This window comes from Pogona vitticeps, chromosome 6 (genome assembly GCF_051106095.1).
Source record: "Pogona vitticeps strain Pit_001003342236 chromosome 6, PviZW2.1, whole genome shotgun sequence".
In the NCBI taxonomy this organism is placed as follows: Eukaryota; Metazoa; Chordata; class Lepidosauria; order Squamata; family Agamidae; genus Pogona; species Pogona vitticeps.
In genome coordinates, this window is record NC_135788.1 from 83,956,064 (window position 1) to 83,983,992 (window position 27,929).

At 39.4% G+C, this 27,929-nt stretch overlaps 1 protein-coding gene across 4 annotated transcripts; it reads left to right on the top strand.

Moving 5' to 3' along the window:
* IMMT (inner membrane mitochondrial protein) lies at positions 1-27,685 on the top strand. Of its 4 annotated transcripts, none has more exons than XM_020796044.3 (15): positions 1-172; positions 5,142-5,212; positions 6,437-6,626; positions 9,028-9,151; positions 9,412-9,519; positions 11,788-11,895; positions 12,688-12,824; positions 14,242-14,345; positions 15,488-15,623; positions 17,007-17,136; positions 17,941-17,955; positions 21,045-21,268; positions 23,773-23,904; positions 24,112-24,241; positions 25,765-27,685. In XM_020796044.3, exons 1-15 carry the CDS (start codon positions 131-133, stop codon positions 26,370-26,372), a joined length of 2,259 nt encoding a protein of 752 aa, XP_020651703.3. In that variant the 5' UTR covers positions 1-130; the 3' UTR covers positions 26,373-27,685. The 4 variants fall into 4 exon arrangements, with proteins under 4 accessions (XP_020651703.3, XP_020651706.3, XP_072860136.2 ...); XM_073004035.2 differs by lacking the exon at positions 1-172 and adding an exon at positions 762-902; XM_020796047.3 differs by lacking the exon at positions 17,941-17,955.
* Positions 27,686-27,929: the final 244 nt, after the last annotated feature.

Below are 27,929 nucleotides of genomic sequence, written 5' to 3' on the forward strand. Positions count from 1 at the left end.
CTCTCACGCAGTCCAGCCCAGGGCGGTTACGAGCTGAGGGGACGAACAGGCGGCATTTCCCCGTGGCGCCTTGTATTATCGCTGTTTGGCCACCACCCTCCTCTTTCTCCTTCGCTCGGAGGCCGGGATCATGCTGCGGGTCTGTCAACGCGCCGGGAGTACAGCAGCTCAGGTAAAAAAGGGGAAGGGGGAACCGAACAGGGTGGGAAAAGGACCGCAGGTAGCGACCTCGGTCCTGGTACTTTCTTCTGGCTGAGGAAGGGAGCCGTGCCGAGTTCGCGGTCAGGCTGGACGCCGTTATTGGTCGCTGTGAGGACGAAAAACACGTGGGAGTGTCTTGGTTATTCACGCATATATATATACAGCCACGCTCCTTGGGCACGCTATATTCTATATATATGTAAGGCCAGTGGAGGAAGAGAGCGGCGAGAAGGGTAGCGGCGAGTAGGCGGGATGAGGACGGTTGGGTTTAAATGAAGCCTACATTTCCCATCGTGCATTGCGGAGCGATGCCTTTTCTTTGAGGTACTTGGCTGGAAACCAGCCCGTTGGTGGCTGGACGACGGGCCGCGCGTGAAAACACAACAGCGTGTGGGGGGGTGGAATGCGTGTGGGAACGCTCCGTCACGTGCAAGGAGGGCTCGCGCTCTCGTGGTTTAGGAGGCGAGGTCCAGGGTCACCGGAAGGAGGGCCGCTGCTGGGACTTGTAGGCCCCTTCGTGTCACCTCTAAGCGGAGGAGGGCCTCCCCCAACCCCACGCGCTCTTCCAGCTGTGCCACGGCTGCGTGGCTGCCGCGCGAAGTCGTTGGGCAGTCGCCAGAGGGGACTTTTTTGGCACCAGCGGCATTCAGATTATTACCACCAGAGGCCCTTCATGTCGCCTCGAAAGGCATGACCTTGCTGTAATTCATCTTTCCTCCGTATAGTTTAATTTTGGGGAAGAAAAGGGTCTGGAGGTCGTGCTGCTACCTCCCTGGAAATGTCTGCCCCTGTTAGGCATGTGTGTAAGGGAGGATGTGATGGTGTAAGAGCATTCTGTACACAGTTTGGAGCATTATTGATTCGATTTTGTATGTGGCATACTCTAACCTTAGTGCTGGAAAGAGTTTCTAAGGGTCACTGTCGTTGCCACAAACAAGGGGGAAAAAGGAAAGTCTCAGCTGCATCGTGTTCTTCAGTTCTTTACATATTTAGTTGTAGAAGAAGTGGCCAGGTTAGTACCTCGGTTTACAAATTTCATGCATTCTCTGGGACGTTTCATAATGTGATAAATTTGTAAACCAAAACACGATTTTCTATAGGAATGCATGCACAGGGGCAGCACTATAAACCTTCCGGGCACAATGCAAACTTGTTTCGTATTGCCAAAAAAATAAAAATAAAATAAAATCGTAAATTGAGGCATTATTTTCAATGGATTTTCGTCCGTAAATCAAAAATTATGTTAACTGAGGCATTTGTAAACTGAGGTACCACTTTATAGCAGTTACTCTTTAAGGTGCCATCATGGTTTTACCTTTTTTATTTGTTTTATTTTGTTTATACCTGTAATGCTTATACAGAAAGAAAGTTTTAGGATCAGTTTTGACTAAGTAAATGGAAAATATAGTATTTGAACTTGGTGATCCCTTGTTCTTTACTGCTCAAAAATTATTTCCTTGTTAATAATCATATTTTCGTTTTCTTCTTTACTACTGTGGGTAAATTACAATAATTGTAAAATACAACTGAAATAAGCTGAGAACCACCTAATTTTATATATGATTAAAGGAAAGCTGTCTAATTGTATACGTCATTTAAGAAGCAGCACAAAAAGAGCTGGTGGGACAGAGATAATTTCAGAGTATGCTGAAAAGTAAGTAGTAGTGGTGACAGGAGAACTTCCCTTCAGAAGGTGTCCTAAATATTGTACATTATAGCAGAATCTATGGCTAGTATCTTGTGCAGCTCTGCTTGCATAATTGGAGTGATGTCACAGGCATTTGTGTCTAATTAGATAATTCCTTTATCTATTTGTGTGTGTGTGTCATTCTATACCATTGTGTATGGGTTGTGCACAACTGAAATTGAAAAAAGAAACTCTTCAATTAGCAGTAGTATGCTGGTGTCATCACTCCTCATTTGCAGGTAGAGTTATGCAACAGGATGATGGCCTAAATGTGTCTATACACCATATTTGATGTATATAAAAATAGAGCAAAAAGGGCAGTCAAAGAAACAGCCATGGCAGTGTTCTTTAAGATTACCGTATGTCCAAAGCTATAGTCCTGTTAAATTGCAAGAGTGTGATCTTTGTGTACTTGATACTGTACAATACTGTACATCTTGTTGAATTCAGTAAAAGTTCTAAGCAAGGCATTCTTGTAGCTGATTCTTCAGTTTGCTGATTTTTCTGAGCTCCTGTACAAAAATGTTCCATCAAAACATTTTTAAGCATCCTGAATAACTTTCACAGGATTTGGTTTGTTGATCTGGAATGTTCAAAAAGAAGAAGAAAGTCATTCTAATGGTAATGGTCATCTTATATGCATGCCCGCATTTTGAAACGAAGACCAGTATCCTGTTCAGTATTTATATGTGCATACTTATCAGTTATGGAAGCTGCTATGCTAGTGCAATTGGATCAGGTGATCAAGCATGTAACTGCACAATATTGGCACCTTGTCAGTTCATTGCACCAGCTTCTGTATGTGGAGTGTGGATATATAAATAATATACAGGATATGGACTTAATTAACAGAGCAATCCTGTACTGTATATTCATAACTGTCACTGTGGTCAGTGGAGCTTATTCCCTGGTAATTGTGTGTATTATATTTGTATGCAGCAGGTATTTGTACATACCACCCTTTTCCAGTTTAGAATGCAGTCTATAGGCCGGCAACCTCAATCCTATTGATTCAAAGGGACAGACATGTTTAAATATGTTGGATTTCAATCCATGCTTTTTAAATCTTAAATTTTGAGTTCTGTATCCTTCATTTTACAAACTTCAGAATATATAAAATGAACTACATTCCTCCTAAATGTACACCAATTTGTCTACTAGATCTTAAAGAAATCTACTGCGTGTTTTAGGCCTTGTACAGGAAAGAAGTCAGATAATAATATACAAGTTTACAGAATGAAAGGGATGGTGAACATAACAGTAAATAATAATCATGTGCTGTCAAGTCAATTCTGACTTATTGTGACCCTTTTCAGGGCTTTCTAGGTAGAAAGAATTCAGAAGTGTTTAGCATTCCCTTCTGGGGGCATCCCGCGACTGTGCAGCTTGCCTAAGACCGCACTGGCTAGCTCTTCCCTCTGGAGACGCAGTGGAGAATCAGACTCCCAACCTCTGGTCCACAGCCAGATTTATAATTCTTTTAATGTACTGTATCGCCATTGAGACTGGAGTTGCAGGGTGGTAACTAAATAGCAGTTTCACAAAATAGCTCTTTCATATGACTGAAACGGTATTGAAACCAGTAGTTATTTGTGTTTTCCTTCATTGTTAAGTCCAGCCTTTAAAAGTAAAAATTCACATTTTAAATTTTAGCCAATCTGGCATTTTCAAGGTTATGTGGTGGAAAATCTGAGTTTGGGATGTGTCACAGAATTGCAGACTTCCTAAATTGTGTCTGAGTTTTACATATGGCTTTAATAAAAGCGTGAGGCATCTCTCTCTCTTGTGGAAAATGGGCAATGTACCAGTACTTCAGAAGGAGGCAAGCCTTCATTTTGAAACTGGCATAAACATCTAGCCATGATTTTTGGAACTCTTGAATTTTTATTGTATAATCCGCAGATAAGTTATGTGTAGCCTGATGAAGGTCCATATGTGTGATTCTTTTAGTGATCTGATAGTAGAGTTATCACCCCCTCCTTGCCTTTAGATTATGTATTAGGACTCCATGGCTTTATATTGGCATAACAACAAAAATATTTGCACAGTCATTCCAAACCTATTTGAATGAAGGTTTATGGTGGAAATATACAGCATTGCAGCATCTTCATGAATGTGAAGAGAAGGCTTGTTTCATTTTGCAGTTGAAGGGTAAAAGTTTTAGAATTATAGTTTCTCTGCTTAACTTTGGTATTGCTTTTAGTATACAGACATCAGCTTTTACATTTGGATATCATTCACTTAAATTAGTAGTAAGTTGCAACTAGAGCAGAGATGTCATACTCAATTTCATATTGGGCTGCATCGGCATTATGGTTGCCCTCAAAGGGCTGGTTGTATCTGTAAGACTATATATAAATGTATCTACTGTACTCTATCATATTGAATATTATCCTCATTCAATTATTACTGGTTTTAGTAATAACGTAAGTAATAACTAGCTCTGAAAGTAAAAGTCTATGATCAAAGTCTAGAAATAATGGCAAGTAGATAAGAACAGGAGTAGGCAATAGCGAGGACTACATTTCCCAAAGTGCTGTACCGCAGCCCAAGCAGCTGCATTGTCTGACTCTTCACTGTTTGGAATGCTGGGATTAGAGGTCCCACGGGGCAGATTCCCAGCATCTTTGTGGAGCATTATGGGTGACTGAGTAAGTGCCTACATGTTGTATGCTGCACAGTAGCAGGCATTAATGCAAGGTGAGCTGGATTCAGCCCACGGGCCATGAGTTTGACGTATGTGAACTAGAGTAAGCCCGCTGAATCAGTGGTGGTTTGGTGAGTCAGCTCTCTGTAAGTTCCATTCATTCAGTGGGCCTGCTCTAGGTGCAACTTACTGCTACATTTCAACCATTGGGTCCCACCTTCTGTGCTGTTTCATATTTTCATAACAGGACTTGAAGAAGCATCTATCCCTTATTCTGTGCATGTGTTTTAATACAGTTTTTTCAGATGTTACATGGTGAACTAAAAATGTTTGCAGTGGACTAGGCACAGAAGCTTTTCTAATTAACAAAATTTAGTTTCTCTTATTTCATGCTACCTGTTTGCCACAAATGATTTATGTGACATACTGATATCTGGTAAGAGGACCAATAACAACATAGTGGGATAGTTATATGAAATATGACTTTAACTGAAAACAAAGGTGTAGAGATAGAATATGGAACAATGGAACAATATGGAATATGAAACAGTGGAATTGTTTTGAATGAAGTCATTATGCTGCATAGCTTAATACTTTCTCTTTCAGAATTGTCTGTGTGGAAGAAGTTCACTCCGTCCATTGCTTTACCGTGGATACACAACTTCTGGAGAATCTGGGTATGTCAATTCATGGCTACTTAAAAAAGCTCATTGAGTTACTCATTTTGTTAGATGGCTCATTTCATTAAAAGGAGCAAAATATTTCTTGTGGTTGTTGTGGGTTTTTCTTCCTAACATTTTGCCAGTCTCTGTGGCCGGCATCTTCAGAGGACAGGAGTCAGGTTAGGAGACCGTTCTGACTCCTGCCCTCTTAAGATGCCACAGAGACTGGCAAAACGTTAGGAAGAACAATCTTCAGAACATGGCCAAAGAGCCCGAAAAACCCACAACAGCCATCAGATCCTGGCCGTGAAAGTCTTCGAGAATACTAAATAGTAAAAATAATAAAAATAATAAAATAAGTTGCAAACTGCATGAGATGCCAAAGTGCCTCCTCTCATGTAATTATGCCTGTCCACTTAGGACAGATGAAAGTTATCTGTATATCCAGACACTGTCTGCCATACCTGTGGAACTCGCTCTTATGGCTTCACTGCTAATGGTGTTTTTACTCTGATGCCTGTCATGTTTCAATTTGTTTAGCCTGGTTCCTTTCTTGTTACTATTTTTTTGTAAGTTACTAAGGTTTTGTTTTAAATTTGAATTTCAAAATGTTGATTTTGAATACCTTTGCTTATAATCAGCATTGAAGAGCAGGGACCCTGGATACTGAATGCCCATATATGCTGCCAGGATATTCTGTGAATGTATTAGTATATAGTGGGTTTCATTAAAAAAAATTAGACTTCAGTTTATTATACATATTTTTCTTAGTAAATTGCAGTATATGAATTTGTGATTTGAAGAGTATTGGATTGTATTAGGAGCTAGTTTTGTGCTACTGCTTCTTTTGCATATTTCTTTCAATTAAGATACACTTTTTAAACGAGAGCTTTCAAGGGCAATTTAAGTTCCATTTGGTGGCTTGGGTTAATTAATACATTATTAAAACATCAGATCTCCTTTCAAGTCAGATTGCTTCCAAGGAAACACAAAGCAGCTTACTGTGAGCACACTTCCTTGTTATTTACATAAATGTTCCAATCACTTGGGTTTTGAACTCATGGTGCCTTGTGTTGTAGCTTAAGTGTTTTTTTCTGCATGCATGCAAACTAGGTTTGAAGGACGTGTGCCATTTATGGTGCTTTCTCTGTTTAGGTAATATAAGTGAGATACTTTTATTACTACAATATTGATATATTTACAAAGCACATTCTCAATATTCATTTTTATTTTAAACAGCATCTCTGCTGGCAAAATTGTTGGTGCCAGTGTCTTGTTTGTTGGTGGAGGAGTAGGTGGCACTGTCTTATATGCTAACTATGACCCACACTTCCGAGAAAATGTGGAGAAGACCATTCCTTATTCCAGCAACTTATTTGAAATGATACTGGGACCTCCTCCATATAGTATTCCATCACCAAAGAAGCCAGTAAGTTAATAACACTCACTTTTTTTCTAATTTAAAATTGTACTTTACTTTTTTTTTGTATTTGATTAAAAATGTGAATGTGATTTCTCATTGTTCAGAAACCTGGATACCTTCAGTTTTTTAGGCCATTGAAACATTAGCTAATAGTTGTGATTTGAGTTTCTATTGTAATAACTACAATTGAGTTTTGATCTGTGGATTATAGAAATATGTGATATTTTGTGAAATGTATTTTAAAAGTGGCATGGCAATAGTAACTGCACATCATGCATTATATTATTTCAGGGATAGAAAACTTAGCAGCTAGATAGAATGTTCGCATAAGATGGATAGCTGTTTGAGTGCACAAGTAAACTTGCTTTCTTTCCAGTTTCCCTCACTCCCACGTTCTCAAAAATCTTCAGTCAGGAGGGGCCAGGACCTAAGGTTAAAACTGTTCAGAAGCTGTAGTATACTTTTGTTCTGAAGTTGTAGTCCCCTGCAGATCTTGTTTAACTGCAATTCTCCATTGGCTGCACTGTCCATGACTTTTGATAGTTACAGACAAACAATATCTGGACAATCAAGTACATCCCTTTTCTGATAAATGGTTGTTGATTCTTGCCATTACTTGGAAGGAACAAAGTAACGTGCCTGTTCTTGCAGCAAATCTTCCTGCAAAGTCATATCTTTTAAAACTGATACAGAGTGTTAAAATAAGGGTTTGGTGAATACCTAGTTCTAATTAGGCTCTTTCTAAAAGGCTGTTAGAGAAAGCAGGTAAGAAAAACAAGGACAGAGAAGCAGGAAATTAAGAAACCCTAAAATAAATGGGGGGGGGGGCAGAATGAAAAAGAATGGCTGAAATCCCATTGATGTAAATATACATACATACACTGGATGATGGAGTGGAAACCTTTAATTTAATTAAATTAAAGGCTCCCCGGAGGTCTCTTTTGCCCTTCGGAAGCCTTTGGGACCCTCAGGATAGGTGGAGAGCCTTTAATATCAGAAAATCACTGCAAGATGAAGATATAATTGAAAGCTCTATTGTAATATGGGGGTTGGACTCAATGGACTTATCAGCCCCTTTGGAAATGGAAAATGAAGATGTGATTGATAAGATCCAGAATAATAGCTAGACCAGCATATTCCTTCATCCCCCTGATGTCAATGTCTGCTCTGATTTACAAATGTTGTATTTGTAGGCCAAAATCTATTTGAAAATCTGTTGATGCTGTGTCTGTTGAGAATGGTCTGTTGGCCTCTGCCATGTGCTTTTTAGCATTTAGGGTTTTTAAAATTTTGTTCCTTACTTTTTTTTATTCTTGGAAAGGAAATTCTGTTACCTAAGGAAATTCTGTTTTTGCGTAGTTGGAAGACTATCTAAATTGAGTTATGCCACATTGGGAAATAGGCAAAGTTAAAAGCCTGTTTCTACCAATGCTCAAGACTCCAAAGCATCTCGAAACAAAAATACGGTAAAATTGACACCAAGAAACCTAGCAACTAGGCCAATTTCCATATAAAGAAACAAACATAATGGGAATTCAGACTTCTGATTTTAAAATGTATATGGAATAATACACAGCACTGTAAAGGTTAATCTCTGTATGCCTGTTTTTTGTTTGATTGTTTGTTTTGTTGTTCATTGGTTTGTCTTACCTACCTCACATGACAGGTACACACTAAAAATACTATCTGACATTGGGATATATTGTTGCTTTGAAATGTTGGTTTGCTGTTAGTCTTGGCCCAGTTGACTGGGTGATATACAGTGGTGCCCCGCATAGCGACAATAATCCATTCCGAAAAAATTGTCGCTATATGGATTCGCCGCTAGGCGGAACAAAAAAGCCCATAGGAATGCATTAAAACACGTTTAATGCGTTCCTATGGGCAAAAAACTCACCGTTCTGCGAAAATCCTCCATGCGGCCGCCATTTTCGCTGTCTGGTAAGCGAGGAAAGGGTGCGAAAACACTGCAGGCGGCCATTTTATTTACCCGGCGGCGGTTTTGGAACCGCCGATCAGCTGTTCTTAAAACATTGCTATGTGAAAATCGGTAAGCGAAATGCTTACCGATCATCGCAAAGCAATGTTTTACCATCTAAAACATTGCAATGCAATTGTAAAAACGATCGCAAAAAACACATCGCTATGCGGATTCGTTGTTAAACGAAGCGCTCATTATGCGGGGCACCACTGTATATGCATTTTTCATTGTTAGCAAATCGCTTTTTATAAACAGCCTTTTCATTTGGAATAGCTGTATTTTTGCAAGTTCTATTTTGTATATAGATTAATGCAAATCTTTCAGAACTTAATTCTGAATGTAATTCTATTGCTGCCAATTCTTGAAGGATTCTATTTCAGTTGTACACTTTTGTGCGTTCATAGTGTGTTTTGGTTTCTCCCACAGATACAGCCAGCTCCACTAAAGATCTCCTCTGTAGCAGATGTAATGAAGGAATCTAAACAGCCTGTATCCAAATCTCCAAAGAGTAAAACAGAAGTTCCTTCAGCAGCTAGCGAAGAAAAAAAAGGTGACCAGAAATAATGGCTGTGGCAATTGCAATAATGAGTGGATGGGTGCTTTATTTATGAAACATTAGTTTTTAAGTGACCTGCTGTTGTTTTAAATTTACTTCAGAGAATCTAATGTTTCTCCATTCAAAGACGTTTGCTGATGGTTGTAGAAAGACTACTTGCATATATGTGGAATGGTGAAATGGGACTGGAAGTGTATACATGTACAGAAGAATTGCATTGCAGAGTTGTAATTTCTGTTTGCCTTTGTTCATAGCATCTTCTGAAGTAGCGCAGATAATCTCGGCAACAGGTGAAGCTGTGTCAGTTCCAGCTCCAGGGATGCAGGAGACTGAACAAACTAAAAGTCACATACATCCTGAAGGTAAACGCAGACCTCCTGATTTAAGTATCGCCTACTTATCTGAAAGCTTCTTGTTTACTTGCAAATTCTGGAATTTTGAAATTCAAAGAATTGTATAAAATAGTGAAAAACTAGAGCCTTCTCTCTATGAGCCTGCCTGGGATTTAAGATAATCAGGGGAGGCCCTTCTCTCAGTTCCGCCACTCTCACGGGTGTGCTTGGTGGGGACATGGGAGAGGGCCTTTTCTGTTGCTGCTCCCAGACTCTGGAATTCTCTCCCATGGGAAGCTAGACTGGCTCCATCATTGCTATCCTTCTTCAAGCAGGCAAAGTCCTTTCTTTTCAGGCAAGGTTTTAATAACTGGTGATCTGAGAGGGTTTTATAAATGAATTTAAGCTTGTTTCAGTATTGATTTTATTACTGTTTTTAATGTAATACTTGTTTAATTTTTTTAAATATTTATATATCTATTGTTTTTAGCTTCTACATACTGTCTTTTTAATTATGTAAGCTGCCTTGGGTTCTTTTTAAGAAGAAAGGAGGGATAAAAATATTTTTTTAAATAAATAAACAAATAAATAGTATGAAACTGTACTTGGACCAAGTTACAGTGGTGCCTCGGCACAACAATGTTAATTGGTTAAAAAAAAAAACGTTCTGTGAAACACCATTTCCCATAGGAATGCATTGAAAACCGGTTAATCCGTTCCAATTGGAACGGATTGCCGTCCTTAAGCAAAAATCCCCATAGGAAACATCGCTGAGGGAAACGCGGTTCCCCAGTTGAAATGCATTGAAGCTGACTCAATGCATTTGAATGGGTTTGCAAAGTCCCTTTTCGCTCCTGTAAAAGTGCCTTAAACTGTTTGAAAAGTGTTTTAAATGCTTGCAATTGTTAGCCCACCTCCTGAAACGTATGCAAACTTAATTTGGTGTTGTTCTGAGTCTTCATTAATTTTTGGTGAATTTTTGTTTTCTCCATTGAAAGCCATTGGACGGACCATCCAATGGCTTTCATTGGAGAAAACAAAAAATCAACAAAAATTAACGAAGACTCAGAACAACACCAAATTAAGTTTGCATACGTTTCACAAGCTGGACTATCGATGCCAAGCATTTAAAACAGGTTTCAAACAGTTTAAGGCACTTTTACAGGAGCGAAAAGGGACATAGTTGTGCGAAAATTTCCCATAGGAAACATCGTTGTGTGAGGCGGCAAATTTTTCAGGAAAAGCCATCGTTGTGTGAATTTATCGTTGTGTGAGGCACTCGTTGTGCAAGGCACCACTGTACTTTGTAAAGCAACCATCCTTTAAATTTTAAACTCACTACAGTATAATAGTCTCTTTGTGGGCTGTATTCTGATAATAGTTGTTCATTTTGAAGTCTTCCATGTGCTTGAGTTGAGAAGGGGAAGTCCCGTCAGTCTCACTGCTTCCTGGGAGTCATCCCAGTGCTCAATGGGAAGGCTAGTTCAGTGAGAGGCTCCTTCATAGAGTCTAGTGGGTGGCACGTCTACTCTTTCCATGGAGTGCTTGGGTGACTTCCTTTCTTCTTCCCACCTCAAATTCATGGAGTGAAACAGAAAATGGACATAGGGAGGCATCCCCCTCTGCCTTCTGGTTTCTCCTCCTCCAATCTCAGAATTCTGTCTGGAGGATTCTAGGTAAATTCTGGAATTGGAAGTCCTAGAAATACAAAAGTATGCCTAGTGAGCAAAGGCTCATATTGGCACTGGATGGGCACAGTACTGTACTCTGAATACCTTGACTGCCCACCACCACCATCACCAAAACAGCCATCCTTAGTTTTCTGTTCTGGAGCCAAATGAAATCCCACAACCAAAATGCAAGCATCTTTCTCTTACCATGAAAAGAGGGAGTGAGGATTTCCCATGTTGTTGTGCTGAATTCTACAAATCAGTGCTGAGGTAGGTGTGTATTGCCAAAGCTCAGACAGAAAAGCTTGGACTCCTCTTAATCAGACTATCAGATGATGAGCTGAAATGTGGATCCCTACCCTTGTCCATCATTCTCTCTCTGACCTTTGTGTGTAATAGCCTGACAGCACTGTCACTTAAAGCACTGTTCGTAATTGTGAAGCTCTTAGCACTGGGTAGTCTGTTTTAATTAGACCGTATGAAGAGGTCATTCTATGTGGCAAATTATGCTTCTAGCAGCTGTTGCCTACTGACATGGAAATAGCTATTCAAACAAGCTTGTGTTGAATTTGATTTTGCTTTGAGCATTTTACTTACCTGTTTGTTTTTTAAAACCCTTCTATATTAGCTAAAGAACACAGTCACAGCGACATGAGTGCAGCAAAAGAAAGGTCACCTGAGGAAGTTGCAGCTCGTCTTGCACAACAAGAGAAAGAAGAACAAGAGAGAATTGCAGGTATTTTGGCAAAATTATAGTTAGGCACTGAAAATTATAGGTAGTTTATAGCTGGAAGAACAAGGAACCTGGCTTTTTAAAGCATTGCACTACTGTATTATAAAATTGAATCTGTACTCAGCCCCCAAAATAAAGGTAGTTTGTCCCATCAACATGTAGCTTGACTCTTTAAGGTGAAATATAAAAATATCCAGTGAAATATAATTAGTCTTTTATGAAAAATGCCTGAGCTACAACATTTCAAATGTTTTGCTTTGCATGTTGGGATTATTCATTAATTAGCCAGTTTGCCTGGGATGTTGGCAAGTCTTTGGGTCCAAGTCTCAAGCCCCACGTCCGAGTTCCTATTAAAAAAAATCCCCCCAGAAAAAAGGGAGGGGTGGGTGGGTTCTGAGTTCCAAGCTGAGTCTGAGTTGCATTGCATCACCAGTGCAACATAAGTCCTATTTCACGAGTCTTATGACTTGAGACCCTGTCCCTGCATTTTACTACCCACCCCAAACATGTTTATAATGACATTTTTCCTTCCTTGCTTGCTTGCTTGCTTGCTTGCTTGCTTGCTTGCTTGCTTGCTTGCTTGCTTGCTTGCTTGGCAGTTGATACTGTATACAGTATAGGGAAAAAATTTAAATGTTGAGGGATCCATCATCTTTGCAGTGTGATGAAAATCTGTTGTGCATTTCTTAAGATACAGAATGATAGCATTTTAATTTCAATTTAAGAACTGAGGGCAGAAATGGGAGGGAGAAGTGCCGTCAGAGCCATCTGAGTTTTACCGTCTTTCCTCCACAGCACTTGCAGCAACTTTAGAAAGTGCTCTGAGCAGCACTGCTCGAGTCACTTTGCAAGCAATTACACTCCAGGAGGCTGCTGTCCAGGCTGTTAATCTCCACACTCAGAAAGTAAAAGAAGCTATGGATAATTCTGAGGTGGGTATCGTTCAGTTATTTTTTTCATTTGTGTTATGTTTCTGGACATTTTATTTTTAATTCATGTCTGTTTTTTAGTGTCCTACTGTTGAAGGGGAGTTGCAACTTGCTTTACTAACATCAACTTCAAAAGGTAGGGATACAAATTCTAGTCTGCTTTGCATAATGTAACAGTAGAAAACAAAGTGGAAGAAACTCTGCCATGACTTAAATGCAAAAGACTTTGTGTTACAAATACCTTGTTTGAAGTTGATGTGAAACCCCTGGTAGAGTCATCCAGAGTTTCAACATTGGTATGATGGAATATACCTCTTGTTTTTTTCATGTTATACAGTAATGGATGCCCTAAACAGATTCTTGTAGTGACTTTTAGGCTTGACAAGTGCTGCCATCTCTTTCTTATATTGCTCACATCGGACCTGACATTTTGTCTTGCTTGTCACTCCCCTTCATTGGGGACAGGTATCTGGAATATCAGGAAGGCTGTCTTTCTTGTATCAAGCCAAGCTCAGGACATAACCATTTTTTGCTACTATTTGAAAGCTGCTCTGTGGACAACTTGTCAGTAACTAAGCTAGAAATGGAAGGACAATACTTACTCTATCTCTGAATATACCCTGTTTCCCAGAAAATAAGCCCTAGTATGGTTTTTCAAGATGGTCATAACATAAGCCCTACCTCAAAAATAAGACCTAGTTAAGGGAAACCCTGCCCTCCACCATTGTGCAGCAACCAGAAGATGACATGACCGTAAAATAAAACAGAGAAAATGGAGGCAAATTCCACCCAGGCAGATTAATGTGATATTATTGAACTCATCACTACATTCCTTCTCCGAGAGATAATCTTAAATGGTAGTTTGTTACTGTAGCGAAATGCCAACAGGTAACGTCATTCCTGCATGTCCATCACAGAAGCTCAAGGGGAGGGGCCAAGGGTAGGGCAGGAGGGGCGGAGTTAGACAGTTGGAGATGTGGAATGGCAGTTAGAGTTGAGAAGAGAGAAGAAGAGGGTTAAAGAATTGAGCTGAGAGTGTTAAGAGAGGGAATTGAGAAGGTTAAACAATATTGAATAAGCAGGAATGAAATTAAAAGTACATAGTAGTTTGGAATAAAAGTGATTGCATACATAATCCAATCCGTGTTAATACCTGATACAGTTCTTACGCGATTTACCTTTATGATTTACTTGACAATCAAAGAATAATTGTTAATTAAGCCTCTGTTTCCTAAGTTCAATAACCCTTAGTTTTGGCAGCACACGTGTATAACATCATTGTTATTAGGAGAATACCTGGTGGCAGCGTGAAGGAAAAAGGGCGTGATCCTTTGTAAGGGCCATATAAACAGGGGCTACAAGGTTGATTGCCACAGTTGCCTTTATCTGGATGACTTGAAAGCACTGTATGTTTGTTTAGATTCCAAGTGACAAAAAGGCAGCTCAGTGGCGGACACTGGAGGAAACATTGGAGGGTCGTAGGAAAGCTGTTGATGAAGCTGCCGATGTCCTTTTAAAAGCCAAGTAAGTTGACTTGCCTTTAGCATTAAAATCTGGTAGAAAATTGTAATAGGAGTCTGTTTTATTAGAAATATAAAAAGGAACAGGATTGTGTAAATCTGTGAAAGAAATTCAACCCAATACAGTGGTGCCTCGCATAGCATAGTTAATCCATTCCGGATTAACCCTTGCTATGTGAAAACATCGCTGTAAGGAACGGGGAAAGCCATTGGAACGCATTAAACTTAGTTTAATGCGTTCCAATAGGCTCCAAAACTCACAGTTCAGTGAAGTTTTCCCATAGCCGGCAGCCATTTTCGCGCCCTCGGTAGGAGAGGGCGCGAAAACGCTGCGCGCGGCCATTTCGGGGCTTCCGGCAGCCATTTTGGAGCCGCCGAACAGATGATCGTCAGGCGTCGCAAAGCGAAGATCGGTAAGCGAAACGCTTACCGATCTTCGCTATGCGAGTTTCGCCCATAGGGGCCATCGGTTTGCGATCGCAAAGCCCTAATCGCTATGCGATTTCGCCGTTATACGGTGCGCTCGTTAAGCGAGGCACCACTGTACTGGGTTATGTAGATATAATTTTATGCTGATTCTTGCTGATTCAGTTCAACCTTCATCCCAAGTTAATGCCAAAGAGTCATATCTGAAGCCACTTTTATAGTCAGAGGAAAATTATATATCAGAGGAAAATGATAGTTTCTGTATCTTTGAATGACATTTGTATATGACTTGCAAATCATAGTGGCAAATATTTTGCTAGTTTTTAATATAATTATTCAGGTACTCATTTTTGTCTTGGCTTTTACTTTTCATTCGTGTATCTAGTGTACATAGACTAAGCAAACTATATGTATCTTTATTTTTAATCTTTTGCGCTTTGTGAGAAAGCTTGCTGTATGTTGATGAAGCAAACTGTTTTCTTTACAATTCAGTCTCTGTTGTAACATTTTCAATTTTGCATATAATCCTTTTTGAAATGTTGCCCTGGAGTGTTGGTGTCAGGTTTGTCAAACAGTTGGCAGAAAATCCTTCTGTGTTATTTCTTGCATCATACTGATTACAGAAATGAGTGACATACTGACATTTTTATTTTTTCGGTCTTCATGCTGAAGCAGTAGGGAATATTGGGATAGCTAATGTATGGCTTTTGGTTTGTTTAGAGAAGAACTGGAGAAAATGAAAGGAGTGATAGATGATGCCAAGAAGTCTCAGATTCCTGGGGCCAAACCACATGTTCTGGCTGCAGAAGACAATCTTCATCATATGATAGGTGACTTGGATACAGTAGTCAAAAAGGTAAACTTAGTTGAAATTCTTCTTTATTGCTTTTTATTTATAAAAAGGGAAAGAAGCAAACATTCAGGTTCTTTAGCATGTATGTAACTCTTTATATATCTGGATGTGCAATTAGGGGACCTTATTAGAGGCAAATGATCCTGCTCCTTATTTCTGCTGTCTGCAAAAGGGGACCAAGAAATCTTATTACTCTGTTTTCCATTGACATGCGACTCTTCTGTTCTTCTTTTATTTATACTGTTAAATTCTGGATGCAGTACAAATACTATTGTGGTGCTCAACATTTATTTATTTACATTTATTTGAAATATTTTTATCCCACCTTTCTCCTTGAAAAGGACCCAAGGCAGCTTACAACATTGAAAGACAATATTTGAAGTTGAAAACAATGAATATACAGTGGTGGATAACATTATTAAAAGAAAATATTTAAAGCTAAGAACAATGAGTAAAGAGACATATTAGCACTAAGAACAATACATATACTATTTAAAAAAAAATGCCACTCTGAGAAATGGAAAATACAATAATGGAAAACAGAAGGAGTATTAAACATCCAATCAAAGCAGTAATGCATAACCATCCATCTAAAAATCAGACACAAGTGGCTAGTTACAGTGGAAAGGCTTGCCTTGAAGCGAAAGATCTTTGCCTGCTTTTGGAAGGACAGCAAAGATGGGGCCAGTTTGACCTATTGTGGAAGGGAGTTCCAAAGTCTGGGAGCAGCAACAGAGAAGGCTCTCTCCTGTGTTGCCATCAGACACACCTGTGAAGATGGTGGGACCAAGAGAAAAGCCTCTCCTGATGATCTTATCACCTGATCTGGCTCATAATGGGAGATACCATCTTTGAGATAGCTTGGACTCGGGTCATTTAGGGTGTTATAGGCTAAAACCAACACTTTGAATTGTGCCCAGAAGCTGATTGGGAGCCAGTGAAGCTGCTGTAACGGGGTTATGTGACCCCCTGTAACCAGACCCAGTCAGCAATCTGGTTGCTGCATTTGGACCCATTGAAGTTTCCTGACACTTTCCATCAGCAGCCCCACATAGAGCGTGTTACAGTAATCCATCTGAGAAGTATCTAGGGTAGGTGTCACAGTGGCCAGACCAGATCTCTCAAGAAATGGACATAGCTGGCACACCAGTTTTAATTGTGCAAGCTGAGAGGCTACAACCTGCTCTAGCACTTTCCCTAAGAATGGGATATTAGATGCTCATTGGTAATTATTCAGTATTATGGGTTCCAAAGAGGGCTTTTAAAACAGTGGTCTTACTATTCCCTCCTTTAAGCGTGTTCCTGCCACGTTGCAAGGAGGTTATGCATTGTTGTAAGTGAAGGACTTAACACCTGCCTTGATACCTTGCCCGTTATATTCTTTAGGTGCAAGCTGCCCAGTCAGAAGCTAAAATTGTAACTCAATACCATGAACTTGTATCCAAGGCAAGAGAAGAATTTCGGAAAGAGCTGGATAGTATTACTCCCGAAGTTCAGCCTGGATGGAAAGGGCTAAGTAAGTAGGATGATTATTTTTGTTAACATTTAGTCTTTCCTTGATCGGTACGATTTATAGTATTAAATGAGATCGCACCCTTTTGATCCTGAGGCAGCCATGAAAGGTCTTCAGGATCAAAGGGTTGCGAGTGTGCCACACTTTCACGGCTGTTTACCCACTTTCTAAGCCCCTGTGGGACTTAGGAAGTAGGTAATGCAGTCATGAAAGGGTGGCAGGATTGCACCCCTTTGATCCTAAAGCAGCCATGAAAGGGCTTCAAGACCAAAGGGGTGTGATCGTTCAAATTTTTTAATTTGGGGGTTAGAAAAGTGGGGGTCATCTTATACATTGGGTCGTCTTATAAACAGAAAAATACGGTATATTGAGATTAAGAATTGAAGACTCCATGATCAAAGAATGTCAGCTGCTACATTTTTGTGAATTTAGAGAGATTGAGATACTGTAGGTTCTCTTACAAGGAGGTACAACACCTTTTCCCCCCTCTTACGGAAAGTGCTAATGTGTACACTTCAAAAAAAAATAATTCTGATCGAGGAATGTCTTGTGAACAGAGAAGACATTTCTTCAGAGAGGAAAGTGCTTGGAAGTCTGGCCATAACTGAGTTTAGACCTTCCTGAGTCTCTAAATATGTGCATGCTTCTAGACTTCAGAGGTGACCCATTCCATTCTACACTTTCAGTTCTCTTAATATGCATGCTGCCTACTTATATCTACGCTCTTGCAGTCCTCAGTGCTTTTAACAACTTACAGATCTGCTTCTGAAAGTTTCTTTAACTTTTCCAAATCATTTTCCCTTACAGAGATAACAGATTTAGGTAAGTTCTTCTCTTTCTTTCCATAACTGCTGTGTATCTGTAGTAACTTGTTTGCAAGTTGGTGTGCAATTTCCTTTGTTGTTTTTTGTTATAAAAGTCATAATGGTTATAAAGTCTAAACATGCTACTAACAGAAAATGATCTTAATGTTATTAAATAGAAAATAATCACATAGCTTTGACTATAAATAATAACCGTATATAATTATATTTGAAAAGTATATCAGCATTTTCCAGAACTGTCTGCAGAGGATAGTTCTGCAGATGGCTGAACATAGAACAGAATTTCATAAATGGTTACAGTTAGGCCTAAGTTTTCTCTTCTTTCTTCCTGTCTTTTCATTTCTTCTGAGAAAATCTATTGCACCAATTAAAACATCACAAAAACATTATTTCTGTTTGTGTTCAAGCCCATTACTAGTTAAGGACTTTGGCTTTCTGGAGTAAAGGAGGATGTTATTGATTATAATATTTCCAAATGTGGGGTAAATGTATTCCAGTCTTAGATGTAAAAGTTGGTCAACTCTCCCCATGATAAATGATCATTCAAAACCTGATGACTTAAAAGACATAAGACATAAGAAATTTATTTGTCATTGCGCTCACAAGTGGGTGCAACGAAATGAGGTGCTCTTCCCCAAGGTAAAACTGGACAACACTACAAAAAAAAGTTAAAATATACACAACTTTCACCATCCAAATATAGATACCCCGTTTTCTCTCAGCAATTAAAATTCCACCAAAAACCTATGGCCCCGCATTTAAACTCAATACTGCACTTGGGTAAAAACTGTTCTTGAATCTGCTTGTCCTTGCTTTCAATACCCTGAATCTCCTTCCTGATGGTAATAGTTTAAAGAGCTGATATCCCGGATGAGAGGAGTCTTTCAGTATGTTAGATATCTACCTCTTACATCTGTTCTTATACAATTCTTCCAAAGAGAGAAGTGAACAGCCAATGATGTTTTGGGCCGTCTTAATCACCCTTTGAATTGCCTTTTTCTCTGCCACTGTGCAGCTCGTGAACCATACACAGAGACAGTAGGATAATATGCTCTCAATCGAACTCCGATAGAAGGTGATTAACAAACTCTCAGTCAATTGTTGGAATCCCAGGAATCCCTGGCTCAAAAGTTGTATTGAATCAAAGACGTACATGCCTCCGTTGGTTTGTGGTTTTCACAGTTAAGTCTCATTTATCTGTGGTCAGAAAGGGCACTACATAAGGTAACATAATGACAGACTATGGGCAATTCAGCAGTGGTCTCAAATGTGTCATCTATGAGGACACCACCTGCACTATCCTTCTGGCCCACCACTGCTTTGCTTAATAGTTTGGCAGGAAGAATGAAAAGAATTAACCAATTTGAAAGAGAATGTGTGAGTATAGGAAAGTGTCATGTATTTTACTGTGTTATGACTGCTTGTAGGTAAGTGTAATATATGGAAAATATTTATTTTTAATAACAACAATTGTGTGCTGTCAAGTCGATTCCAACTTACCTTTCCAGAATTTTCTAAGTAGAGAATATACAGAAGCGTTTGTCTGTTCTCTTCTTCTGTGGGTGCCCTAGGATTGTGCAGCAGGCTGCTGCTTCTCCCAGAAGGCACAGTGGGAAATTGAACTCCCAGTGTCTGGCTTTGCAGATTTATGTACTTTTATATGTAACAGCCTCCTTCCACCTCACAAAGTAAGGTTGCTACATCACCACACCTCTACACTTCCGGTAGTCTGCCACCAACCATTCCCTGAATTGAGTCACACAGACTGGAATGGATTTAAAAATAAAAGAACTAAATGTTTATTGATTGGTACACATGGATTGGTAAAACACACATATCATGTAATTAGGTAAAGAAAGGCTCAAGCTTATACAGACTCTCCACACGTGTTCACACAGAACCCAACTCCTCCTCTCACCCCCGACATCAAACTCTCACTTTCTATATATACAACACAGCTCCTCCCCCACTTTATCATGTAACAACCTCCTTCTCTATTTCACCAAAGAGGCCTGTTACACTATATCAACACTCTCTCACACTTCAGGTAGACTGCCAACAACCATTCCCTATAATGAGTCACACAGACAGGAATGGATTTCAAAAACAAGAGAACTAAAATTTATTGATTGGTACACACTTGGATTGGTAAACAAATAAAACAAGAGACTACATAAATCACCGAGATGTCCAGCCAGCATCTATTTATAATGCCCCTTTATATAAAATTTGATTCCCACCATGGGCTGTATTAAAATATTTAAAATATATGAGTTATGTAATGGCATGCAAACATTTTTATGATACAGTGGTTAGGCATGAGAGTTTCAGATTTTTTTTTCACTACAACTACCACAAGTCACCAGGGATTCCCACAGCCAGAATTCTGGCAGGTGTGGCCAAATAATCCAAGTCCTCAAAGAGTTTTAGTACACACACCTGAGGCCTGAGCCCTTGCAAAGGGAGAGAGTGGGTGTGTCTTTTTAAGCTCCATGGGAACTGTAAAAGGTTATGGGATTGGTGGTCTCTCTCTGCTCATTAGGCTCTATACATAGTGATTCTCAACAAGCTACCAATTCTATAACCCCATTTTCCATAGTTCTTTTGCCTGGGGATGGAGGCACACAGAAATGTGACAAATTCCATGTCAAAGAAATTGGGATGAAATTTAGTCTATACGCTAAATAAGTCCATTAACATTAGAACACAGTCACCTCTTTGAAAATTTATTTTGTTTAATGTTGCTTGGTGCATATTCTGAAAGTTATCCTGAAATTTTAGCTGCAACCCAGATGGATTCCCTATCCTAGTCATTAGAAGGCACTATAGTAAGAAAAGTTTTGTTTGATACTTTTCTTTTTGTATATGGACAGGACCTTTCTTAGCCTTTGGATCTGGCAGCTCTCTTTTGGATGAACAATATTACTTTATCACTGCACTGTATTTTGAGTGCACAAATATGCAGTTGTATGACAAATCAATGTAATATAAAATATTCTAAATCATGTGGCTTTGCTTATCTAGAAAAATATGTTCTAAGGTTCTGATGTCTATTGTAAACTTCTGGTATCTGTTTCCTCTCTTTAGCTGGGCAGTTGACAACAGATGACTTGAACTCTCTCATTGCCCATGCTCATCGACGCATAGATCAGCTCACTAAGGAACTGGTGGAACTGAGAGTTCGAGAACAGCAACACATTGAAGCTGCCTTGGAAAAACAGAAACTAGAAGACAAAAAGGCTTTTGAGTCAGCTGTTGTGAAGGCACTAGAACATCATAAGCGTGAAGTCCAAATTGAACAGGAGAAGAAGGTAACTATTTTAATTTCATAGCATTTTGTTCATCAGTCTTTGTACATATGTGCAGTATCTCTCAGTGATGTATGGGAAAAGAAAATCTAATAGTATTCAATCTGCTTACTTAATATGACCAGATCTCAGTAGTTTTGACTAGATACTTTCCGTTTCTCCAATTGTATTGTTTCGGAATCCACCCTAGAAACAAGCTCCAGGGCTGAATTAACAAGTTGGGCTTTGTCAGTGGAGATGGCTTTATGGTTGTCCTGGAGATGCAGACATTGTGGTCTAGAAGTTCTCTTGGTGACCTGTAACTCTCAAAAACATGGAAAAAATTAACTGCTGAGCTGGTCAAGAAACATTCAGAAGCAGGCAACAGCCCTTGGCTGATTAGAGCAAGGAATTTTTTCCTCTGGAGATGAGGCTGGCACAGAGTCATAGTGCCCCATTTGTTGTTTGACTCACAAATGCACACAAGCTGAATATGCCAGTGCATGTGATTAAACCAGTTGGACACAGGTTGGAAATCTGTTGCATATCCAGGCCAGAAACCAGTGCCTAATTCTGACAAGAAGCAGTGGTCAGATCTGGTAATTTGAGGTCATTGTTGCTATATTTATGGAAGTGAAACTAGGTAGGTGGGTGGAATAATGAATGCTTTAATAAATATGGCTTAGCTTTCAGTAGAGTTCCATGGGCCTTCACTTAGCCATATTTTGTGGCAACAGGAAATCTGCCAGATTTTTGCAAGGTCATGCTGTATTTTCTTCAGTAATTTCATTTTTGCAAGAGTGGATTTGATTTAAATCAAATAGATTTAAATTGTTATTTAAATCATTACTAAGAAACACACACACACACAGAGCTGCTTTTTGTAACCTTAATATAATGACCTTTATTCATTGACCTCCTGCCAACCTAGCAGTTTGAAAGCATATGAAAATGTGAGTAGATAAATAGGTACTACTACAGTGGGAAGGTAACAGCATTCCGTGTCTAGTCGCGCTGGCCATGTGACCATGGAAACTGTGTACAGATAAACGCTGGCTCTGTGGCTTGGAAATGGGGATGAGCACCACCCCCTAGAGTTAGACACAGCTGGACAATTTGTCAAGGGGAACCTTTACCTCTTTATTTATTGACACTTTCAAAAAGTCAAGTAAAGGCATGACTTTTATAGAAAGATAGAGTAACAATAGTTAAGTTTGCAACGTTAAAGGAATTAACACATATCAAAGAACTATTGAAATAAATCCTTAAGATTTCAGTAGGGCTTCCAAGAATATCGAGCTTTATTGCATGCTGGAAGAAAGGAAAACTCCAGGAATAATTTAATCAGAACTGGAAAAAATAGGGCAAAGTGGATCTGTTATTTCTTACCTCCTTGTATTATTGTTAATAAGTAGGTAACTCTGAAATCACAAACCCAGTCTGCTAGAACTGCAGAATTTTCTAATAGTATCTTCTGAACTGAGTACTCAACTATGTATTTGGAGGAAAAGAAAGATTAGCCTAAATAATCTATACGGAAGCCTGTGGAACCTAGAAAAAAAAATCAAAAACTGTTGGATCCTACTGACTAATATACATTGTTGCATGATACAGAGTTAGAAGTTAAATTCTTATGCCATAATGAGCACATTTTAAATTAAAGGTATAATCGCATAAGGTTTCTTAAAATATTGGGCATTTGAACAATTAAAATAAATAAAATACACTTTTAATTACAATTTTAAAATGTTTCTCTAAATCACTGGTCTTTATTAACATTGCTAATGCATTTTCAAATTGTGCTTTACAACTGCAAGAAACAAAGGCAAAAGTATCATTAAAGCATAAGCATGAACACTTCTAAAAATTAACTTAATGACCTATTCGCTTAACAGTGTATCTTCTAAAACCCTGAAAAAGCTGTTCCTTTAAACAAGTATGGCTAATGTAGTTTATTGTGAAGAATTCTTACATTTTCCTTTTTATACTGCCTTTTATCTCCTCAGTTCATTCTTGTAGTGAAACACTCTATGCGAGACTATTCCATCAAGGGAAGGTGCACAGACCTAGCTACAAACAGGATTTAAAAATAGCTTTCTTTCAAGTAAGCATATAACAAAGAGGTGGACTCCAACATTTGCAAATAGCAATGTAAAACCTCTTTTGGACAGCACTTTCATAAACCTAGTTGTAGTGAAGAAGTAGACACAGTAGTAACATACAGTATTGCTTAAATGCCATTCCTCACTGGCTAAAATGATGTTAATAAGAGTACCAAAGCTACTAAACAGAGGGGTGTCTAGTCTTGTACAGTAAAATATGTGTACAGTTTTAGTGAGATATGAGCTACAAACGCATATAGCTTTTAGGCATGTGGCTGCAGAGCCAGTTTGGGAGTTTGGTTCCCCATTGTGCCTCTTTGACAAGGGCTGGATTCAAAGATCCATAGAGTTTCTGCTCTACAGTTCTAAGATGGCGATGGTGGTGGTGATGACGATGGTTACTACTACTACTTGTCTTTCTGGAAGGTTGAAGAAGCTCAAGCAGTTATGGAGAGTGAAATGAGAACTCAGCTCCGCCGGCAAGCTGCTGCACATGCAGATCATCTAAGAGATGTTCTCAAGATTCAGGAGCAGGAACTCAAGCTGCAGTTTGACCAGGTGGGAATTTGCATTAATATCTGAAGGAACCATTCTTTTTTCAGTGAGTAGTTCGCGTTACTGGCTGGTAAAATAGTCATGCATAAGTAAAGCCAGCTGATCTCAATATAATCCTACTTATGCATATGAATACTTAAGATTATCTCTTAATTTTTGGATTTATGTGCTTTTCCTGATATTCTGTTGAGAGCCAGTGTTGTGTTTCAGAACTTGTCAGAAAAACTCAGTGAACAGGAAATGCAATACAAGCGACTCACTCAGGAACAGCTGGATAACTTCACTTTGGACATCAACACAGCATATGCCAGGTTGAGAGGAATTGAGCAGGCAGTTGAAAGTGAGTATGAGAAATGGGACTAAAGGATGTTGCACCTGGTTAGGGCTGGAGGGCTAACTGAGTTTGCCAAACCAATGATCCCAGCCCACCAATCCAGTTCTGTGCAACTAATTCCACCCTGGATTGCACTATGCCTGCGCTGGAATGGGAAGGTATTTTAACTGGTCCTTCTTGTGCATAAACAAGTGCTGGCTGCCATTGGGTGTACCTGTAGAAACTGTTAAGATGACTCTAATCCCCCTTAGATTCCAGCCAGAATGGATTCTCTCTCCGTTCTTTGATGGTGCTCCTCATGAGAGCAACAATTATGGTCCTGTTATGTATTAGACAGGAATCGAAGTTGATTTGCCACGGTCAATGACACTGTCAGTTTGGATCCCTCTACAGCTTATTAATACTGTATGACACTTAGGGGATGATGTAAAGGGCTGGCAATTGCATTCTAGTTCAGCATGTTTTAGGCTAATTTCTAATCCTTTATGGCGGAAGCAACACTTATATTTCTTTTACTTCTCAGAAGAGGCTTATACTTCCAACCCTTCTTGTTCCTCTGTAAAGCAAGGCTACATTCTTGAAAGATTTCTCTCTCACCTTTTACAGAAGGTGGTAGGATGGGACTGATAAGCAAATGGTCCAGCTTAAAAGTTCTTGTTATTTCAGGAAAGCATAATTTTGGAAAGGTTTTGCTTAGTCTATCTTGCATAATGGTCTAAGGCAATCCATATCTTTAGCTTTCAAGTCAAGTTACAAAAATTGTGTGAAAAGCAACCTGTCCATAGGCTACCCTGCTATGGTTTTATACAAAGATTGTTACAGGAAGGCTGTTGCACAGTGGTGGGCATGTGTTTGTAGGTTCAGAGGATGCCTGGTTCAGATTCCATGGCATTTCCAGGTAGATCTGGGAAAACTCTCCTGTCTGAAACCCCAAGGAGCTATCGTCTATTGGTGTGTACAACACACAGTACTGTCTAGAGAAAGTATAGTTCTGGGTCTGTTTCAGTGTAGCTTCTTATATTCCTTAACATATTGTTATCCTTCAGCAGAAATGTGCTGCATATTACTTAATGTGAGAGATCAGTTCAGCTGATGGCCAACTAGTTATTCTGCAGTACAGTACCCCACCCCCTCCAGCAGGAGCCAATTCAGAGGTAACGCCTGATGCTGGGACACTGCTTCCAAGTGAGCTGTGTGCCAAACCATGGAACACCTTGTCGACTGTTGGCCGAACCAGTGGTTGATACCCATTTCTAGCTTTAAATATACAGAATCTCTCCGTAGACATGTATAGTATCCAGGCTACACAGTTGAGCTGAATTGTTACTAGTTAAGGTCTCAGTGCTTTTAAACCATCATGCCTTACTTACCGTAATACAGAAATCCTTCTGTTGCCCTGCCACATTACAGGATTGCTGTTAACTGTTCTTAAGAATGTATATGAAATCCTTTAAAATATTTACTGTGTTTAAATAGGAAGTGGCTTTGGATCATTTTCCTGTTTAACTTTGGGATGTTTTATGTAACAGGCCATGCCGTTGCTGAGGAAGAAGCCAGGAAGGCCCATCAGTTATGGCTATCAGTTGAAGCTCTAAAGCAAAGCATGAATACTGCTTCTGGAGATGGCCCCACTGAACCTTTGGAGGGTGCAGTAGAAGCCATCCAAGCAAGCTGTTCCGGCAACGCCTTCACCCAAGCCTTAACGGCAGCACTTCCCCCAGAATCACTTAGCCGTGGAGTCTATACAGAAGAGGCACTGAGGGCACGCTTCCACACTGTCCAAAAGCTGGCTAAGAGGGTGGCCTTGATAGATGAGACAAGAAACAGCTTATATCAGTACTTCTTGTCATACTTGCAGTCCCTTCTCTTGATGCATCCTCAGCAATTGAAGCCACCTTCTGAGCTTGGCCCTGAAGACCTGGACACATTTAAATTGCTTTCTTATGCAACTTACTGCATTGAACGGGGAGATCTGGAGCTGGCAGCTAAATTTGTCAATCAGCTGAAAGGAGAATCCAGGAGAGTGGCTCAGGACTGGCTAAATGAAGCTCGGATGACCCTAGAGACGAAACAAGTGGTGGATATCCTTACAACTTATGCCAGTGCTGTGGGGTTGGGGACAACTCAGGTGGACTAATGTAGGTCAGCTATGCAAGATAATTATGTCTCCGAGATGAATCAAAATAAAGTGCAAGGTTTATAGCAGTGCTGGAATGGAAATCAGAGACATTTCCAAACCCATACCAGAGTCTTGATGTTGTTGGACAAGAACTGGTGTTCTGTCTCTTAGTACACTTCTAAAAATTAGCACTTGTTGCATTTGTATGCCCTTTTCCCTTCTTCAGTCATTTATCATGTCTGGAATGTGGTTTACTATTTTGGGACTTGCATAACAAAATTTAAGATTCCAGGAATTACTGATCAGGCTTGTCAGCCAACCAAAAATAATGTTTATAACCTCTATTACTGATTTGCCACTTCGTGCAGTTAAATAAACAATGTTTAAAAAAGGGCTTGGTTTTTCATGGCTGTTTAGATAAACAAAGAACAATTGCAACTATCATTTGAGTGGATCCACACTGGACTGCTAGTGATTCAGAAAGGTGAGATTTGTTAACTGGAGATGATTTGAAACTATACGAGTAGATAGTAGATGCAACTGAGGAAATACTGCCTCAGCCAGAAGATTATTTCCCTTTTCTCTGTCCCTTCATTTTAGGTAACAAGATTAGAGGGCTGCATAAATCCACAGTGCTCCAGGACTGCAGAGGAAAGAGTGTTCTAACTAGCAAATCAGTTTCTGGAGATCTCATTGCTTCCATTTTTAAAGTGTCTCTTATGTGTGAAAACTTCATAAACCAGAGAGGTAGCTAAGCAGAATTTCTAGTACAGGCAAGGCCTGAAGTTAAGGTACAGTTTCTTGCCACTTCCAATGACTCCAAAACTAGATGAAAAATTGATTCCTGAGGAAGAGATGATAGAAGTAGTGTAGCATTTTTTTCAGAAGCTTATGTGACAAAAACTGAATACTTTTAAAAACTATGTTCATTACATTTGAGCACTTGTAAGGACTTCTAAGGCTGCTTGGAGTTAAAATTTGAATACAATAAAATGTAAAGGCAAACAAGATCAGTGAAACCATTACTTATGGGAATCAGCAGATAAAAATAACGAAAAAATGTCCACTGACTAAATAGTTGGTGAAGGTATAGTTTTAATAGTAAACATAAACATAAGATTAGTCTGTTCTGGTGACTTTCTAAAACAGAGTTCTGTAAAAGTGCTTGTATCCCCACCAACTGTATCTTCAAAGATACTGAATGCAGTGAGTGAGTAAATTTATATGGGAGAAAATTATCAATCTGATATCCTAATTCTACCTGCTCAGAACCTTTATCAGGATCTTAAATGAATTGCTGTTGGAAATAAACTTGAATCATGTACACATAATTTTAAAAAACCTACACAAGGTGTTCCAGTGACATTTTGCATCAGTTTCCAGACACTTTTCAAAAGTAATCTTGAAATTGCATTACAGAAGTCTAATCTTGAAGTAAGTTTGGACAGATTTAGTTTATCCAGGCAAGGTTGTAGCTGGTACACCTACCAAAGGTGCCCAGAAGCCTTCATGACCACAGTTACTACCTAACCTTCCTGGAGCATGCCAAATCCATGACTCTAATTCTTCAAGAGA